General features: G+C 35.1%; 4 protein-coding genes across 5 annotated transcripts; 2 read left to right on the top strand and 2 right to left on the bottom strand.

Moving 5' to 3' along the window:
• Window positions 1-89: 89 nt before the first annotated feature.
• On the bottom strand, window positions 90-3,686 carry LOC105960939 (chorismate mutase 1, chloroplastic). The gene is given in 7 exon segments (XM_088825429.1): window positions 90-506; window positions 1,393-1,485; window positions 1,579-1,722; window positions 2,535-2,621; window positions 2,697-2,972; window positions 3,541-3,645; window positions 3,648-3,686. Coding segments are annotated over 7 exon segments (972 nt in total). The 5' UTR covers window positions 3,672-3,686; the 3' UTR covers window positions 90-263.
• Window positions 3,687-4,763: 1,077 nt separating this feature from the next.
• On the bottom strand, window positions 4,764-8,939 carry LOC105960938 (cyclic nucleotide-gated ion channel 2). Its single transcript, XM_012985153.2, has 7 exons — window positions 8,144-8,939; window positions 7,377-7,592; window positions 6,971-7,290; window positions 6,529-6,640; window positions 6,037-6,273; window positions 5,413-5,499; window positions 4,764-5,347 (listed from the first exon to the last, which is right to left on the bottom strand). The coding sequence occupies exons 1-7, from the start codon at window positions 8,798-8,800 to the stop codon at window positions 4,862-4,864; spliced, it is 2,115 nt and encodes a 704-aa protein (XP_012840607.2). The 5' UTR covers window positions 8,801-8,939; the 3' UTR covers window positions 4,764-4,861.
• A 4,549-nt stretch (window positions 8,940-13,488) lies between these two features.
• Window positions 13,489-15,048, top strand: LOC105960937 (uncharacterized). The gene is made up of 2 exons (XM_012985152.2): window positions 13,489-13,571; window positions 14,023-15,048. Exon 2 carries the CDS (start codon window positions 14,050-14,052, stop codon window positions 14,830-14,832), a length of 783 nt encoding a protein of 260 aa, XP_012840606.2. The 5' UTR covers window positions 13,489-13,571; window positions 14,023-14,049; the 3' UTR covers window positions 14,833-15,048.
• An 833-nt stretch (window positions 15,049-15,881) lies between these two features.
• LOC105960936 (uncharacterized) lies at window positions 15,882-18,585 on the top strand. Of its 2 annotated transcripts, none has more exons than XM_012985151.2 (2): window positions 15,882-16,173; window positions 16,523-18,585. In XM_012985151.2, exon 2 carries the CDS (start codon window positions 16,574-16,576, stop codon window positions 18,554-18,556), a length of 1,983 nt encoding a protein of 660 aa, XP_012840605.2. In that variant the 5' UTR covers window positions 15,882-16,173; window positions 16,523-16,573; the 3' UTR covers window positions 18,557-18,585. The 2 variants fall into 2 exon arrangements, with proteins under 2 accessions (XP_012840605.2, XP_088681754.1); XM_088825628.1 differs by having other exon boundaries at window positions 16,086-16,173; window positions 16,549-18,585.
• The last annotated feature ends 544 nt before the right edge of the window (window positions 18,586-19,129 follow it).

Here is a 19,129-nt window from a genome sequence, read left to right as displayed (position 1 = left end):
AAATGACTCAAATGTCCTTGAAGTGATCGAATAAATGAAAAATACGCCAAAAATTGTGATTTCGGCCTAAAGTGCAACCATAACAAATATTTGAAAGAGGAGTCTCTTTTTTTTATTTGCAAGGGGGAAAAGTACGAAAACTAAAATTTCCAAGGGGCAAAGTGCATTTTGTCCTTTTTAAACAAAATGAAAAAAATAAAAAAAATCACACTTGATCATGAGATTCTCAGTGTTGCAATGCTAATATTGCTAACTTTGTTGCATTAATCGAGTCTTGTGAGTAAATACTGAACCTGGACTTGCTTCGTTAACGGCATAATCCATTTCCCGTATAACTCTGCAACTACGCTCGGATTTATTTTGTACACCGGATCACTAGTGCTATCATCTTCATGTCCATTCACCACTAAATCCCGTCCGTAATTTCGGGTTTTGATCTCCACCCGTTTCTCAATTGCTTTCTCCACTTCCGGGTATGTTAGCAAATCCATCAATTGTGCTCCATCCTATCACATTTTTAGAATATAAATCATTATTAATTTAAATAATTGAGCCCTTATTCGATGTTGTTGTTAGGTCAGGGACTCGGGGTCGACTCAAAAAATCTTGGAAATTTCAATCTTGGCAACCAAACAAAGCCTAAGGCCTCGTTTGGTCCAAACAAAGCCTAAGGCCTCGTTTGGTTGCCAAGATAAGATTAGCCAAGATAAAATTAAATAATCTAATGATCTAATAAAAAACATGCCTAGAAGGCAAGATAAGCCATGATAACATAATATTTGCGGGTCGACCTGGCAATAACTTGCGGATACCAAACATGAAATAGAGTCCAACTATTTAGTTAATAATGGCTAATCTCCCCAACCAAACAATGCCTAAGTGAATGGACATGGGGGTGTAAATCGGATGGATCGGAACGGAACTAGTCCTTATGGAAAATTTCCGATATTTTTTTTTCGGAAGTGAAAATCTAATTCCAATTCCATATAAAAGAAAAATACGAAAAATCGGAAATTGGAATTTCGGAATGAAAAAAAATTGTTCCAAAATTGGAAAAAATTCGCATAGGAATCGACTGAATTCGAAAATTGCCAACACTTTGTCACCTAATGTATCAAATACATAACAAACAATATTCGCATTTTAAGTGTAGTATTCCGAAAAAAATTAAGAATTTTCGGAATTGTTTTTTAAACTTAAATTCGGATCGGAAATTCCGATCCATAAATTTAGGAAAGATCGGAAATTGGAATTTCGGAATTCGAAATGAAAAATATTGTTTCAAAATCGGAAAATTTCGGATCAAAATCAGCGAAAATCAAAATTGTCACCCGTAAATAGACACATCAGAAGATATAAGCGCAATTTAAAAACTAGTCAATAGAAGCTTACTTGTGCTCTAATGGCAGCTTCATAGACATCAGGTGCGGCGAGAAACTTTGCCTCGGCTACAAATTTACCGTAATGAATTCTCTTCGAAAGGGTCTGCAATAAGAGAGTTGACCACTCATTTTCGTTCTTAATTAAAGCTAAAGTTTTATTACAAATGTAATTAGATTAGCGTTAATTTGTAATTACCTGCAAGCAAATCGTGTCGTACATTGCGGCCGAACCGCAATTACCATCATCACCTTGTCTGACAAATCTTGGAAGAAGATTCTTAAAGTACATGTCCCATACTTGGTCGTTGATATTTATCGAATCTGCTGTTCGATGAAGAACCTGTAAATATATATAAATAATATCATATTGTAAGAATCCATTCCACATTAATATTATAACCCCAAATAACGAAACTATTCACGTTTAGAACTTTAGATTCAATAGCACCACCAAGTACATAAATTAAGTAGGAAAATGCGATAATAATAGGGGTGGTAATTGGAACGGAATTTCTAAAATTGAAATACAAAAATCGAACGGTAATTGGAACGGAATTTCTCAATCGGAAATCGAATTTGGAACACAAATGAAATACATGTTAGATTCTGATTTCCGATTCGATTTAATTTTTGGAAATAATTCCAACAATTTCCCAATTTCTTTCCAAATTCCCGAAAGTTTCGATTTCCAAGTTCTCTGTTTTAATTTTTTTTTCAGAACATAATTTGAATACACATTAGATTCTGATTTCTGATTCGGTTTTTATGTTCACAATTCACAAACAATTCCAAAATTTTCCGATTTCTTCCCAAAAATTACACTTACATCATCAAATATTATTATGTATTTTATACTACAGGAAACTTAAAAAAATAGAAATTCTCAATTCCACCAACTCAAATTCGAAAACTTCCAATATTGGAACAAGTTTTTTCATTTCAATTCCTAAAATTCCAATTTCCAATTTTCTTTTTTTTTTTGTGGAACGGAATTGGGAATTAGTTTTTCACTTCCGGAAAAAAAAATCGGCGATTTTTCCGAAAGTGTTTATTCCGATCCAATTTCCACCAAAAAAAATACCACCGCTTAATAAAACAAGAAATTGTGAACGTGATAGTGCAAATAATCGAAAACGAGATCCACAAATTTACCTTCGGATACTCCAATGGAGGCAAAATCGGTTCAGGTAAGTTGTCCGGGAAGAAAGGATGCTCGTCCGGGCTTTTATATCTTCCAGCCTAAAATCAAATAATAACAATTAAAAAATTGCGTATTTGTATTTTTTTACTAGGAAAGATTCGATTTTTAATTACCTTTGCGTGAATCTTTTCGGTTTTCCTCACCATGAACTCAACCAAAGATCCACGAAAATCATTCGTGTCAATCAAATTCGGATCGTACGTCTCGGGATTGTAACAAAATTGCGATCTCTCCACGAAACTGAATATAATGCTGTCCTCTTGCCTAATCAACGAGCTTCTTATACCTTCGAGAGTGTACCTGTCAGTTTCGTCTACTCGCTTTTCCGATGCTGATCTGATAGGAAAATGGGATTGGTCAAAGTCCAAGGTTGACCAAATCGATTTTTTCTACTATATCAACGGTACTTCAAAAAATTACGAGTGCACTATTAGGTAATTTACTCGGCATTCATCTTGCGTATTTCACTTACTATTATCGAAACCGAAGAGAATAAAATCAGAGAATGAACACCCTTTAATCCAATTAACCAGATGAATTTGTACATAAAATCGGAGAATGAACACCCTCGAGTTTGCACCGATTTCACATTTGGTCCCCCATGTTCCCAAAAAAACACATTTAGTCCCTCATGTTTCAAAAATTCAATATTTTAATCATTTCCGTTAATTTTCTGTTAGTAATAACGAGATCAAGCATGTGTCCAACGATGTATTAACTGACGGACTAACGATAAAATTGACGGAAATGACCAAAAGTGTTGAATTAGTGAAACATGAGGGGCCAGATGTGTTTTCCGTGAACATGGGGACCAAATGTAAAATCGGTGCAAACTTGAGGGATCACCAAATAAGAGAAAGAAACAACGTAATTGAAATCCAGAAAAAGAGAAATAGATTTATACCCAACGGCAGGAGTGGAACCATTAATTGCGAAAATGCCATTATTTGGAGCTGCTAAATTCGGAAAACGAAGGCTGTAATACGTTTGACGGGCAAAAGGGCAACTGGGTCTCGAAATCTTGTAGCCGCTTGGGCTGAGCACGGCGGAGGAGGAGACGGCGGCGCCGCCAACAGCTTTGCCTCCATTTGTTACAACACCTGAAAACAAAGAGAGAAGAAGAGTGGAGTGGAGAAGCAATGATTGGTCTTCTTGCGGCGTTGACTTTATATATCTGGCCATCTGGGGTATTTAAATCGTGTTTAGGTTTTGGCTTAATTTAATTACCTCAATTAAAACGTCAAACCCCATTTAATTTAGGTAATCCCGTAATTAATTCTTCTTAATATTACCCCTTTCTCCGTATTAATTGCATACAGTCAATCATTTATATTCCACAGGTAGTAGTGTGTGTGTACGCGCGCGCGTGCGCGCGTGTGTGTGTGTTGATTAATTTATTTTTTTCTAAATTGAAGGATGTTGTTACTTGCTTTATTGTTGAATCAAACGTATATTATTGCTCAATCTTATTTGGAATTGAGCAATAATCGAATTTGAATTTGGCCATAATCGAATAGAGCTCGAGCGACTTTAGCCGATCTAGCCAAACACTAAAACGAGCTTGATTGGGCCGAGTTTCTTATATTTCATCATTTTTTTTCCTAATCAATAGAACTCCGGCCGAATTTTCATACTAAAGAACGAAATTATGTGTTTTTAGATCGATTCACTATTGACAAATCGAGACGTTTTAACAGTCCATCTCATACTTGAGTAGCTTGATTTTTATTTTAGACCTATATCTCTAGTGGTGGAAATCAGCCTGATCGGATTAAAATGTTTTCTTTTTCTTCAGGCTACATATTGGTTTGTCGTTCCAAAGCTATTAAGGAAAACCGAATAGGATAAATGATGGCTATTCTCCAACTTACATTCTTGCTCCAATTTCTTCCCAAAGTCTACCATTTCTTCGGAGACGAGTTGATCACGTGGGGCCTACGCCGCCCGTTTATCAACCGGCTTCCGATTTCATCTGCAATGTTCGTATGTGCACGATCGGCCGAAGCGTTTGCTATCGAAGCGGATGATTTGAGATGCATCACGGATCACTTCCCGATATTATTTTGCAAACGAGGGCCTCAAAAGGACCGCTAGGTATTATTCGTCGAATTGGAGGACTTGGGCCGCAATTAATTGAATTCAACAATTAAAATAAAATTAAAAATTAAAAATTAAAAAAATTAAAAGAAAAAAACATTATCACAGAATCAAATAGTACACAAAATTACCAAAATCCTTCACAAGGATTAAAGAATCTATATATGGAAAGACATTGAACTTATTCAAGATGATCATGAGGCCTAATCGACATAAAGAACGAAGCATATTGCCTTAGGCGCCTGTCACTATCGTCATTCACCGAGTGAAAGGTCACCGCCCGTCTACTCCTCTCAATGTAGCGCCGCCACGCCAGCTGTACATTAACTGCCGCCCAAGTCCTCCAATTCGACGAGTAGTACCTAGCGGTCCTCTTGAGCCTCTCGTTCGCAAACTTATACCGAAAGTGGTCCGTTATGTACCTCAAACTGTTCGCGTCGAGAGAAAAAGCCTCGGTGGATTCGATGCAAGTGAACGTGGCGGAAGATGCCGGAAGCCTGTCGGTGAACGGGCGGCGGAGGCACCACGAGAGAAGCTCGTCGCCGAAGAAGCCACCTGGCTCGAGTTGACTTGTGGCCACTATTCCTCGGCTTAGGTTTTGGCTACTCCCGACTCGGCCGTGGACTATGAATACTATTCGTTGCACGGGGTCGCCTTCTCGTATGATCTGTGAGAAAAAGGAAAGCGGTTATCTATTACCATTTACGAGCAATTCGGACAATTTGTAAGTACCTTTTCGTTTTTGGAGAAAACGAGGGGCTTTACGCGGTCGCATATGTTGTCGAGGATGAGGTCATCCAAGCTATGGAATAGAGGTACCTAGAGAGATGTAGATCCAAGTTAGATTCAATGTTAACTCTTACTAGTGGTGTAAAACTGTAAATTGGAACGCAATTTCCAATTTCCGCCGATTTTCGAACTGAAATTTTCCAATTTTGGAACAATATATTTCGTTCTGAATTCTGATTTCTGTTTTTATTTTTACTAAAATTGGAATATATATGAGATTCCGATTGTAATTTCCAAAAATAATTATGTTTTTATAATATCAAAATTATGATGTATCTTATATTCTAAGTTGCTAGAAATTAGAAACTTTTGAATTCCATCGATTCAATTTTAAAATGAGGTTTTTCATTCCAATTTCCGATTTTGTTTTGGAACGGAATTGAAACTACTTTATAACTTCTGAAGAAAAAAAATTGTTTTTTTTTTCCCAAGTGTTAATTTCAATCTGATCTGTCCGATTTCCACCCGTAACTCTATTATCCACACAAGAGGAGTTTTTGTCCAATAAAGGATTAATCACAAAAACCAAAATTTGTGATTAATCTCAATTTTTTTTGAATTTCGTACCTTTTTAACAAGATCGAGGCAAAGAAACCGTTTAATGTCTCGCCTAAGTCCTTCGGGCAAGTCCTGAATCAATTCCATCTCGTCATCACCGCCCATAACGGCCCACCGTTGGTGTTCGTAACGGCGAACTCTTTGTCTGAGCTCAGACGGCAATTGCCGCCGCCTCATCCACCATTCCATGTCCCGACACCTCAGCTGCATTTTTCTCTTCTTCGCCATAACCGCATGCAAAAATACCTATTCCCAAAAAAAAAAAAACGAATTTTCGGTCATATAATTCTTCACACAATTATACCATCTCGTGTATCATACAGTCAAACCTCTATAAATTAATACAGTCGGGACTAACAAAATTCTATTAATTTAGCGAAATATTAAATTATCGAATTAATAATTTAGTAGGTTTTTACCGAGTCGGGACCAGAATAAACTATTATTTAAGCGAAGTTATTAATTTATCGAGTATTAATTTATTGAGGTTCTAATAATTACCTGAATGTTACCAATTAACAAAGTGAACAACATTAGACCACTGAGCACAGTGATTATACTGAAGATCACTTCCAACCAATGACTCGTCGGCTCCAAATCGTTACCAAACGTGCTGACACCAAAACCCGAAAAAAAAAAAGTCGGTCAAATCAGTATGGAAAATCTACGCTTCATATACACACACCAACATGGATGTGTGTATTTTTGTGTGTGGATGACGACGAACGACGGTTGTTATTCACCATCCAATAATACATATCTCGTATTAATTGCAACTAGCACCCATGTATTTAGTCTAATTGCTAAAAATCTGCCCGTTTTATAAATATTATCAAAATGCAATTGTTTAGTCGAATTGTGTTTGCTAATATTTATAAAACTGGCAGATTTTTTAGCAATTCGATATAATACGGGGGTACTAAATGAGTTATAAAACATTTACCTCAGAGTCATCAATCCCCAAAAAATAGGATAAAGAATCTTCACGGCAGCGGAATTGCTCGACACAACGGGGAGGGCCCATTTATATATCCCGTAACGAAACGGGCCGTTGACATCCAAACACAGCGGCTTCCTAATCACGACCGTCGAATTACCACCGCCGCACGGATTATCCAACGTGCCAGATGGCAGTAGAAACTGATAACAAACCTCCTCGGAGCACGATAGCGACACGTCACAAGTCCCGTTTATATTACAGTGCTGCTTCAGACAAGAAGCCACACGCTGTATCGCTAGAACGTACCAGCATCCACCGGCAACCTTGAAAAATCGGTACACGAACGAATTGTCGAAAATTTTATATTTGAAATACAAAAAATATATCTAAAATTTTTGTTACAACTTACGTGAGAAGCGATGAAGTAGGCGATGAGATTAAGGCCGAAACCCCACCAAATGGTGCCGAAGATGTAACCGGTAACTTTTTGCATTCGTCGCATTAAGCAAATGATGTGGAAGACTTTAGGTAGGAATTGGAACAAGAAAATTAGTAGGAGAATTGTCATTATAAGCTTTATTTGCTCCTCTTTTATCAACTTCGGCACTACTAACCAAAACACGGCCTGCGGTTTAATGCAAAAACGAGACGAATAAATTCAAGAACGTTCGTCTTAGAAAAAAAAAATGAATTAAATTCGCATCATTCGTCGAGTAGAACATGAAATTCCATGTTGGGTGTTTGCAAAGAGTGAAATTCAGATGGATCGGATTGAAATTTGAACTTTCGAAAAAAAATATTTTTTTTTTCAGAAGGGAATTAAAAAAATTAAAAAAAAATGGGATTTTTTTCTTTTCCGGAAATTGGATTGGGAAAGCATGCTCCAAAAATAGAAATTCTCGGATCGGATTGAAATTAGAACTTTCGAAAAAAAATTAGAATTTTTTCAGAAGGGAATTAAGAAAATAAAAACCGGATTTTTTTTCTTCGGAAATTGGATTGGAAAAACATGTTCCAAAAATAGAAATTATCGGATCGGAATCGGGGGAATTAAGAAATTTTATTTTTTTATTCACCTATAATATGAGATACATAAAATATAACTTATTTAAGGATAATTAATTAATTAATTAATTAATAATAACTTATTTAAGGATAATTAAATAATTAATTAACCTGAGGAACAGGAAGAATGACGAAGATATCGAACCAGAAGCCCTTAAACGAGCGGAGATAATGGTGGGCGATGGCGCGTGTGTCCCAGACGAGTTTCCCGCAGCCAACAACCAGCGATTCTCTAGACACGTACGCCAGCCGGAACTGTAGCCACATGTGGCAAAGATGGACGGCGTCCACGCACGTGCGGAGCACCGTCACGATGATGGCCAATCCGCCGTCCATGTACAGGCACGGCCACCCGCCCCGCCCAATCGACAGCGCGTAGAAGAACAGCGGGTCCACCGCCAGCGCCATCCCACGCGCCATCAGGAACGCGCGGTTCCACCGCTGCACGCGCTTGGTCCGGGGGTCGTAAACCCCGGCGGAGGGACGCCGCCCGCCGGCGCCGGCGCCGTCGGTCCGGGTCTCGGAGGTGGATCGGTATTTTATCGGGAGCAGGGAGGAGCCGGCGGAGGCCTCCCACTCCGGCTGGTGGGCCTTGTCGCAGCTGGTGGAATGGAAGACCGGAGCTCCGACCTGAGTGCAGGCGTAGCATTCGCCGGAGTTTGGGGATTGGTTGCTGCTGGTGTCGTCGGTGATGTCAGATTCTCGCCGGAATATTCCAAACCACCGTGAGATGGAGAAATTGGGGTCTGGATTATTGGGAGAAGGCATCTTCGTGGGAGGGAAACCATTTAAACACTAATTAAAAAAATAATAATAATAATAATAAAACAAAAGAAACAGGATTTAAAAGAAAATATTATTTTGGAAAAGGGAATTAATTTTCCATGTTATATTACTGTACATTTGCGGAGTGAAGAAGACAACTTGGAAGATAGAAAGCGCACAAATATGTCGGGTCGGGCCGGGCCGGGCCGGGTCTACTGTTGAGAGAATTGAGCTGTCACCTTTACATGACCATGATATTAACATGAATATCTGTGTTATCCTGCATTAGCTGGCCCATCTTATTATTTTTATTCGACAAATTACAAAAAAACCTTCTATTTACGTTGTTACATTGATAAATTTAGGGGCGTTCATTTGTATGAATTGAACCAAAACTTCGGTACGTCAAAGTTCGGTTCGGCAAATAACTGAATTATCAAAATTTTATTAAAAATTATTTAAAAATCTAAAATTTTAAATGTTTTTAATTAATTTTGGTTTGAATTCTAATATTACATATATAATTATATATATAAAATAATAAAAAAAACTGAATATCGCACAATAATTACTGGTTCGGTAATCTGGGTGTACCGAATTTCCGTTTGGTTCAATCCGGTTGGTTTATAAAGCGGATGAACACCCCTAGGTAAATTTGACATTGTAATGGAGGACAAGTAAGACAATACATTGGGGGTTGTTGTAATTATGCAAACCAGAGGAGTGTTTTTATAATTTAATGTTATCTCAGGGGTGGCCGTAATTTACCATATTTTTTATTTTAATATCATCTCTTTTTCTCTTTTAATAAAATAAAAATTCAGTTTTTTCACTTAAAGTTTCAATATGATAGGTTTTCTCCTCGATCGATTTATTGTAATTTCGAAAGTGATATAACATATAGGAAAATTCTATAGTATACTCGATGATGTTCATTAACTATAGATATGCACATAATTATACACACTCATTCGTATGTGTACTTACTGGATACGCGATTAACAATCATCAGGTGTAGCATATAACTCCCTGTATGTGCAGCTCGTTATATATGCGATGTACGAAGCGTTATTTACCTAGTGCACGACATCTTGTAAATAAAAACTTGTTAGTGATTCCCAAAAAAAAAAAAAAAATAATAATAATAAAATAAATGTTAGTGAATAGTGATTACTATTTACTAATTACACTATAGTATGAGTACAAAAAGAGTGTCAATTAATCCACCTCATCTGGCTCATAACAATTGACTCCACACTATTGCAAAAGTCGTTTAATTTGCTAGCCACAATATATATATATATATATATATATATATATATATATATATATATATATATATATATATATATATATATATATATATATATATATATATATATATATATATATATATACATATATGCAGGAAAAAAGTGGTGAGCGAGTGAGTCCAATTGAGTGATGAACTTCAGTTGAGTTGTCCAAAGGGACAAAGATGAATGATCAATCATATATCATTCATTAATTTCCCTATTCATATTTTGAATTTATTAAAATAACAAATTAGGGAAAAAGCGATTGTTAATTTCTCAAGAATTAGTCGGACGAAGTTTGGATACGCTTGACGTCATACAAACATGGAAGAGTAATAGAACAAATCGATGTGTACCGGAACCTTTTCTCCGTGTACTCTCATACTACATCTACTCCTTGTAATCGTACCATGGTTTTAAGTTTAAAATTGAAGGTTTTTTTTTTTTCTGTTCTGTTAGAAAAAAATAGACGTGTCACGTGTTGGATTTTTAATTTCCCAATTTTCAAATGTAAATATTTTTTTTAAATAAATAAAAAAAGAAAAAGGGAAAAATGATAAGTAGAAGTAATAGATAGCTGGATTATGAATTAAGGGCCATGGTGTTTTTTTTGTCAGCAAGGAAGAGTGGCAAATATGGGTTACCTTAGAGTGTGATGTGCATGTGAACTGCTTAACCTCAATTATTCATCTTCTTCCTTTTGTTTTATTTTATTTTGTTTTATTTTCATTATTATGTGTTGGAATTGTTGACAAGGCTCATTGTTAGGCATCTATCACTTCATTTTTGCCCCATTTAATTCCAGCCATTTTCATTCCATTCCATGTTAATATATATCTTTTTTCTTCACCCTTAAAATATCTAGGGGTGTAAATGAGTCCAGCTCGAACAGAGCTCGTCAGATTTTTCGAACTCAAATTTGGTGAGCTCAACCTCATCGAGCTTTTATTTGATGAGCTCGAACTCAACTCATTTTAATTTTTTTTTCTTCTAATTTTTACATGATATTAATTTTGGTTTTTATTATAAATTATTTATATGAAAAATAAAAAGTTATAGAATAAAACTTAAATCTGTAACTTTTTAAATTTATCTGTAAACGAGTTGAGCCGATTCATGAACTCATAAACAAATAAAGATGAGCTTAAATTCAAACTCATCGAAAAGCTCGAGCTTGAACTCAAGCTTTTTTCGAGTCAGCTCATCAAACTCATGAATCGAATCAACTCATTTACGCCACTACTAATAATTTAAATAACCATACCTTAATTTCATTTTCGTGTTACTTCCGTGTTTCAATCTCATCACATTTGACGATTGAATGATCGGAAAACGTTAAAATAGAAATTTGTGGGGTTCAAAGAGATCTCTGTCATTTTTGTAATTCCGTACACCGCATATACATTTACGTACACACACTTTTTTCTTAATTATTAATTTTTATTATATAATTGAAAAGAATAATACAAGAACATCCTATTCATGGCTAGAAGAAACAAGGATGGCAATTTTTAATTGTATTTTTTTTTTCTTTTTTTTTTTTAATAAAGAAGGAACTTGTAGTTGATTATACAAGTCCACAATATATTTAGGCCTCGTTTGGCTGCCAAGATAAGAATAAATAATCTAATATTTGCGGGTAGGGGTGTGAACGAGCCGAGCTCAACTCAACATCTATTTTGACGAGCTCGAACTCGAGCTCTTTGAGTATTGTTTTTCTGAGCTCGAGCTTAAGCTTGAGCTTCAGCCATTTTATATTTTTATTAATATTATTAGAAATTTATTATTATGAATTATAATATAAAAATCAAAATTAAAAAAAAATGAACTGTAATTTTCTTCTTAAAGTATTGATATGAATTTATTATTTATTTTATATTAATTATATTTAAAATAGAATAAAAATAATAATTTAAAAGTTATAAAATACGTTTATTTTATTTTATAATAGTGTAATGTGCTTCAAGTATAAAAATTGATATAATTTTCATGTGACAGCTGTCAATTTGATTGAGCAATAAGGCCCAAATAACTTCGAATAGCCATTGGGCTACAAACTATAAGGCCCAAACAAAATAAAAAGAGTCTGCACTCTGCAGTGTATAGTAATGGTCGTTTTTATTTTTTTAATTTAATTTTAAAGAAAAAGAAAGTTATACAATTTATTATTTTACTTAAATGCTAGCCACTGTGCACGGAAACTTCAACGTCCTAATGTTTTCTGCATTTCGTGCCTGAAACTCGAGGACACCTGCCGGATACCTTATGGGTTATTTTGCAATTTAAAACAAAAATTAAAGACATGTTTGAATAGCAATTTTTTTAAATATTTTTGTTGTTTTATTAATTGCACCAATAAGGATTGGATTCTAGGACCTTGCACCAACTTACCACCTCCGGAACCAGTTGAGCTACACCCATGCGGGCTGTTGTTTTATTAAAATATATTTTGATTATGTTTGTATGAAAGTTAAAAAAAAATATTAATTTATATATAAATTAAAACTTATATATAGTATATTTTATAAATATACCCTTATATTTTTAATATTTACACGTTTCCCGCCGTATCCTCATTTGGGACATGCCGTTTTTCTATGCGCGTTTTCCCGTATCGCGTTTCATGTCCATGCTACATAGGCTGTTTTTTTGTACCCGTTTCCCCGTATCACGTTCCCGTGTCCGTGCTACATAGGCTAGTCATAAAAAGTACGAAAAAAACATACTCGAAGAATCATTTTATCTTTGTTAGTAGACATTATATTCGATAGTTATCTCTAATAATAAAAAACAATAGATTGATTCATAACTATTTATTTTATTTTCGTTTTTCTTAAATTTAAATTTAAATTTAACATGGGCTTAATTTTCAAATTACTTGATAACGAAATAGGTGAAGGATTTTTTTTCGTAAATAATTTTTTTTCTGATAAAAAGTATATTTTTAAATATGTTGATGAGATGTTTTTATTTTTATTTTTACAATTTATAGTTTAAAAATGATTGATGTATAAAAAAAATTTGATTTGACATCTGGCGTTCTAAAAAAAATACGACTTAAATTATTAAATTATCTTTATTAGCTTTAAAAATGTATTTGGGGTGCATTATACATTATTTATTGCGTTTTGAGGGAGCAAAATGCTATTAATTTGTTTCGAGGGTGCAAAATGTCAAAATGTTATATTTCAAGCATGCAAAATGCAAAAAATATATTGATTGCAGTTACTACGTCGTATAATACCTACGGTTCTGTCGTTTTGAGGTCAACAAAGTCTATAACGCCCCCAGAAAAAAATGTATTGATTTGCAGTTAGGATAAAACAACGAGCACCACTAGTGAGCGATTCGACCCGACCCGACCCGACCCGGAACCCCGATCCAGTTGTGGTTGGTCGGAGCCCCAAATACAGTGACGCCGGAAGAGAAAGCAATTTTACCCGGGTGTTTTTTCCGTCCGATCTCGCCTAGATCAGTCGGTAAATTTCTTCGTACTTCGCTGCCTCTTTGATTCTCTCGTTTGTTTCCATGATTCTCATTATATATAATTTTTTTTTCGATTCAATGGTTTGTAGGTATTCTCAGGATTTGATTTGTTTAATTATAATCAGTAATAAAATGTTTAGTGTCTTAATTCCTCTGATTTTGAGCTTAATTAGTGAGATTAGGTTATCAATGAGTGTTTATGAAGATTGATGATTTTGGTGGTTTAGGGATTTCATTTTATTGAATCTTTAATTATTTGGATCCAAATATTCGAATCCTAATGTCGAAAAATCGCTTTAGAACTCGAGAATTTTCCACCGCTTGATGTTCGAGATTCGGATAATATATATGTCATTGAAAATAAGTTGCTTCGTAAATTTGTTTTGATTCTTTATGATGATGAAAGGTTTTAATTGAAGCTAGCTTGAATTTTGTTTTTGTTAGCGGACATACGTATATTGAGCTGCAAAGATGTGGAATCGTGCGTCGAATTACATATCCGGAACTATAGGCCTGAAACACGAGGCGCAAAAGCATAAACACGATTCGACAGATTGCTCAGACGACGAAGCATCTTCGATCACAAGCAGAGACGAGGCCCTCGAATGCCCGATATGCTGGGAATCTTTCAACTTAGTCGAAAACATACCCTACGTCTTATGGTGCGGACACACACTCTGCAAGAACTGCATACTAGGTCTACAATGGGCCGTCGTAAAATTCCCAACTTTACCCCTCCAGCTCCCCCTCTTCATTTCCTGCCCGTGGTGCAATCTCTTATCCCTCCGTTTAATTTACAGAGGCAACCTCAGATTCCCCCGTAAAAACTTCTTCCTTTTGTGGATGCTCGAGAGCATGAACGGCGATCGTGTAAAATCACATTCCTCGGTTTGTGGGGACCACCAGTGTGTTACAGAAACGAAAGAACATAGGAGGGGGCAATATGGTCATAATAATCATAATAATCCCGAACCTTTAAGACACGGTGGTGGTGGTAATAACTTCGGCAGCTATCTTACAATAGAAAGACTGCATCTTTCTTTGAGAAGGTCGCTCGTTTTCTTCGTTCATCTGACAGCTAAGTTCCCTCTGGTATTGATTTTTCTTCTCATCATTTTGTACGCGATACCTGCAAGCGCGGCTATATTGGCTCTGTACATAATCATTACGGTCGTTTTTGCCCTTCCGTCTTTCCTTATCTTGTACTTTGCGTACCCGAGTTTGGATTGGCTCGTGAGGGAGATTATCACGTAGTAATGTTTCTCTTTCTCGTATTTTTTTTTATTGGATTTTTATGATGAAGAATATTTATTTGTAATTTAGTATTTGTATTGGTACAATTCAGTTAAGTAATGGTGTTTTTTATGTAATGTGGTGGTGTGAAGAATGTTTGGATGGACTCGATTTTTACGCCATCGCGTTTTCGGTTTTTTGTAAGACTCTTTTGTGCCTTTAAGTTAAATAATTCAGCTTTGACGTGCGACGGTTGATTTCTGATTTTGTGGAATTCGACTCGAGATTTCTCGCCGGGTTAACTGAATGGGGACAGTCCTTCGATGTGTTTGTTCCAAAACTTTCGGAAAAAGAAATATCGTCGGAAGTGAAAAACAAATTTCGATTCCGTCTGAAGATAAAATAGTAAAAAATCGGAAATCATAAGTTTGGATTGGAATAAAGAAACTTTTTCCAAAATATGAATTTTCTGATCAAAATCTACAGAAATTCAAAATTTTATTTTTATTCACCTATATAATATAACGTATATCATAACATTGATATTACAGGTGAAATATTCGGATTTATTTTCGAAAATTAAAATTGGATTAGAATCATATATTCCATTTCAGATCCATAATAGTTGAAAATAAAGAAAAAGGTAAATTACGTCCACCCCGAGATAAAGTCAAATTACGAAAAAATCCCTTATGTTTGAGTAATTACAACTACCCTTCAACTATAAATCTTCTTACCTATCCACCCTTGTGGTGTCAAATTCAATGGGATATTCTCCAGTTTGTACCCGTTTTATTCCATTCGAGTCCACATTTTGAAACAAGATGATCATAAGATGTGTCTCTTGACTTGTAAATATCAGATTGTACTGCATCAAAAACAGCATTTTTGCACAAAACAAGTGCAAACTAGACAACATTCAACGAAATCTAGAAGATTCAATTGAATTTATGACATCAAAATAACGAACGTGTAAGAAAATTCATAGTTGTGGGATGATTATAATAATTACCCAAACAATAGGGGTTTTTTCATAATTTAATCATACTTCAGTGGGTGAATGTAATTAAAAAAAAAAAAACAATAATAAATGAGAGTGACGCCTTTTCAAATATTATTCCCCCACTTTTAATATTCCCATTTATTTCTTAGCATGTAATTTTAATTTTAATTTTCCATAATTGAAGGAAACAAAATCAGGTGGGAATATACAGATAAACATGTATTTTGTCAACATTCGTTTTCCCCTTTATTATTATTATTATGCTTAAAACCAGCAATTAGGGGAAAATACAAAAATAAATCCAGGGCTTCGATCAACAACACAATCGTTTTCTTTTTCGCAGTTTTTTGTGTGATTAGGTAATCAATCGATCATGTTTTTTTTTTTTCAATTTGAATTATCTATTATTATATTATTCTTTTTTAAATCTGTTTCGTGACAGGGGTTTCGACAAATTGATTATTGTTGTCGTGATCCTATGTTCATTGTTTTGTGATTTTTAATTGTTTATTCATTTTCTGCGATCCGATTTCTGTCAATTGTTTCCTTGTTGATTTTTTTGGCTTTTTTCGGATTAGGTACGATTCTGATTATGGCTTGTATGTATATATATTGTATCTATCTGTATTTCTGTATTGAGATTTTTTTTAAGCTATTGCATTTGGTGGATTAATGGTGAAAAGTTTTTTTTTTTTTTTTTAATTGCAGGAATTTTGGTTTTTTTTTTTTTCCAGCTTTTCTTTGATTGTTCATTTTGTCATGGCTGAAGAAAGTATTGATCCATTAATAATAATTCCTGAAGAAAACGAATCCGTCATTAATAAGACGGGGGGCAAAACCCTCGTCGAAAATCCATCTTCTCCGAAAACTGCAAGAGGTAAAAAGCCGGATTCTTCGAAAATGTTGCCCATTTATCTCAGAGCATCGACCGGTTCTTGCCATGATCTCTGTAAATTCGGAAGAAAACATGCGTCCGATGAAATTACGAGAAAGCCCCTACGCCTAAGAACTGCGAAATCTGTCGAGATCGTAGTCGTAGATAAGCCAAAGGCTTGTGCGGATAATGTCAGGAAACATTCACTTGTAGTGAATGTAGTGAAGCCGTCTAGAACAAAAACGCGTTCGCCGAATTCACCTACCGAGAAAGCTAGTTCGTCGAACCCTCCTGAAATTATCAAGAGGGAAATATTACCTTCGTCTAGCGGTAATAAAATGTCGAGAACAGATAAAATATCGCACGATCATTCTACAAAGCGTTCTTCTGTAATGGCGAAACCTGTTAATAAGGTTAGAACATCGTTGGTTTCTGACAATACGGATCATGTGCATGGAAATCGGAGAAGATATAGCGATGTCCAAACGAGCAAAAAGATGACACCATCCTCTATGTCAGCAAAGAAAGCACTGCTGCCTATAACTGCTTCTTCTTCGTCTCCTAAGTTTTTTAGGGGTAAGATTGTAATATCGGGCAACACTAGGAAAACCAGAACATCGCTAAAATCGATGTCTCCTTCGAAGAATGGAAGTGGAACACACAGTGTTGGTGAGGATTGTGAGAAAATTTTGCATGTTGTAGAGAATAATGCCGTGGAAGAATCTCCGTCATTACCTAATTATTCGTCAAATCCGGACTTTGATTCTTCGTTATCTCGTGAAGAAGAAAAAGACGATGAACGGATTAAGTACGGTGAGACTGAATTCGAAGATGTCTTTGTCTCTGACAAAAACATAGTACAACCTCCGGCAGAGAGTCACGACTACATTGGTAATGAATTTGCGGCTGACGAAATTGTGTCCATTTCATCGAAAGAGATTCGAGAAGAGACTTTGGAAATGGGAGCAGAGAATAATGCAGTGGAATTGGAGTCTTCGTCTCGTTCAGACTCTGCATCTTTGTCTTCTTGTGAAGACGAAGACGAAGCAGAAGAAGAAGAAGAAGAAGAAGAAGAAGAAGAAGAAGAAGAAGAAGAAGAAGAAGAAGAAGAAGAAGAAGAAGACGAAGAAGAGATCAAGAACGGTGACGAAGAATCGAAGATCGAAACTACAAAACAGAATCCAAACAAGACACTCAGAAAGAATAAGTTGGATCTTTCCGAAGATAAAAATCGCTCCCCTATAAAGTTAAAGTTCCGCAGCGGAAGAACAGTGGACCTTCGACCGGAGAATAACACCCCACGAAGACTCAAATTCAGGAGGGCAAAACTCAACACTAACAACAAACCCGATGAATTTGTCTCCGACAAAAACAAGTCTATCGGGAGAAACAACAACAGTACACAAGATGCAAAAGTGAATCAAAACAAGACTTCAATAAGAAAGAATAAAGTGGCCGTTGTTTCCGAGGACAAATATCGGTCCCCACGCTCTCCCGTGAATTTATTCAAAAGTCAAAGAAAAGTTGACCAACAATCGGATATTACAAACACTCCAACAAGGCTGAGATTTAGCAAGGCCAGAGCTTCCCAAAGGGCCGACGAGAGCAAACCCGAAAATTCTAGAAGAACCCATAGAAAAAGTGGAAGCAGAGACGATGCTGGTTTTTCGGTAATTTCGTCACGAAAGTTGGTTCTGAAGCATCAAGATTTGGAAGGGAAGAAAGATGATCAAGGGTTATTAAACAATGTGATTGAAGAAACTGCGAGTAAACTTGTCGAAACGAGGAAAAGTAAGGTTAAAGCTTTGGTCGGAGCTTTCGAAACGGTGATTTCTCTACAAGAGCGTAAGCCTTCTCGACGCAGCTGAGTGATGAGAATGTTATATATATATATATATATATATATATATATATATATATATATATATATATATATATATATATATATATATATATATATATATATATATATATATATATTATATATATATATCATTAAAGCTTTGTGAAGTAGATGATGATCTTGAAATTTTAGGGAAGTAAAAAGCTGCTAAGTTTATTATATGCTTGTTTTTGTTGAATGCAGTGACAAAGTTTTGATTTTTGTTGTGGATATGCATTAATACGTGTTTTGTTGCTAATTATTATCATTATTATTATTATTATTATTATTATTATTATTATTATTATTATTATTATTGAATTATTATTAGTATTATTATTATTATTATTGAATTATTATTATTATTTAAAAAATCTAAAGATGTCATCAAATAAGTCAACCGTAAAACAGTTGATTATAATTTCCATGAATTGAATTTCGTCGACAAGAGTTTAAATAATAAAAAATAGCACAATTTGGGCTATTGCTAAAGGGAGTGAAATTAAATTAAAATTAAAATTAAAAGTAAATTAAATTTAAATAATTTCACCAAAATGAA

Source organism: Erythranthe guttata, chromosome 11 (genome assembly GCF_056151865.1).
Source record: "Erythranthe guttata isolate IM_541 chromosome 11, IM_541, whole genome shotgun sequence".
Classification (NCBI taxonomy): domain Eukaryota; kingdom Viridiplantae; phylum Streptophyta; class Magnoliopsida; order Lamiales; family Phrymaceae; genus Erythranthe; species Erythranthe guttata.
Note: the sequence above shows the minus strand (reverse complement) of the source record. Positions and strands in the feature narration are given on the sequence as shown.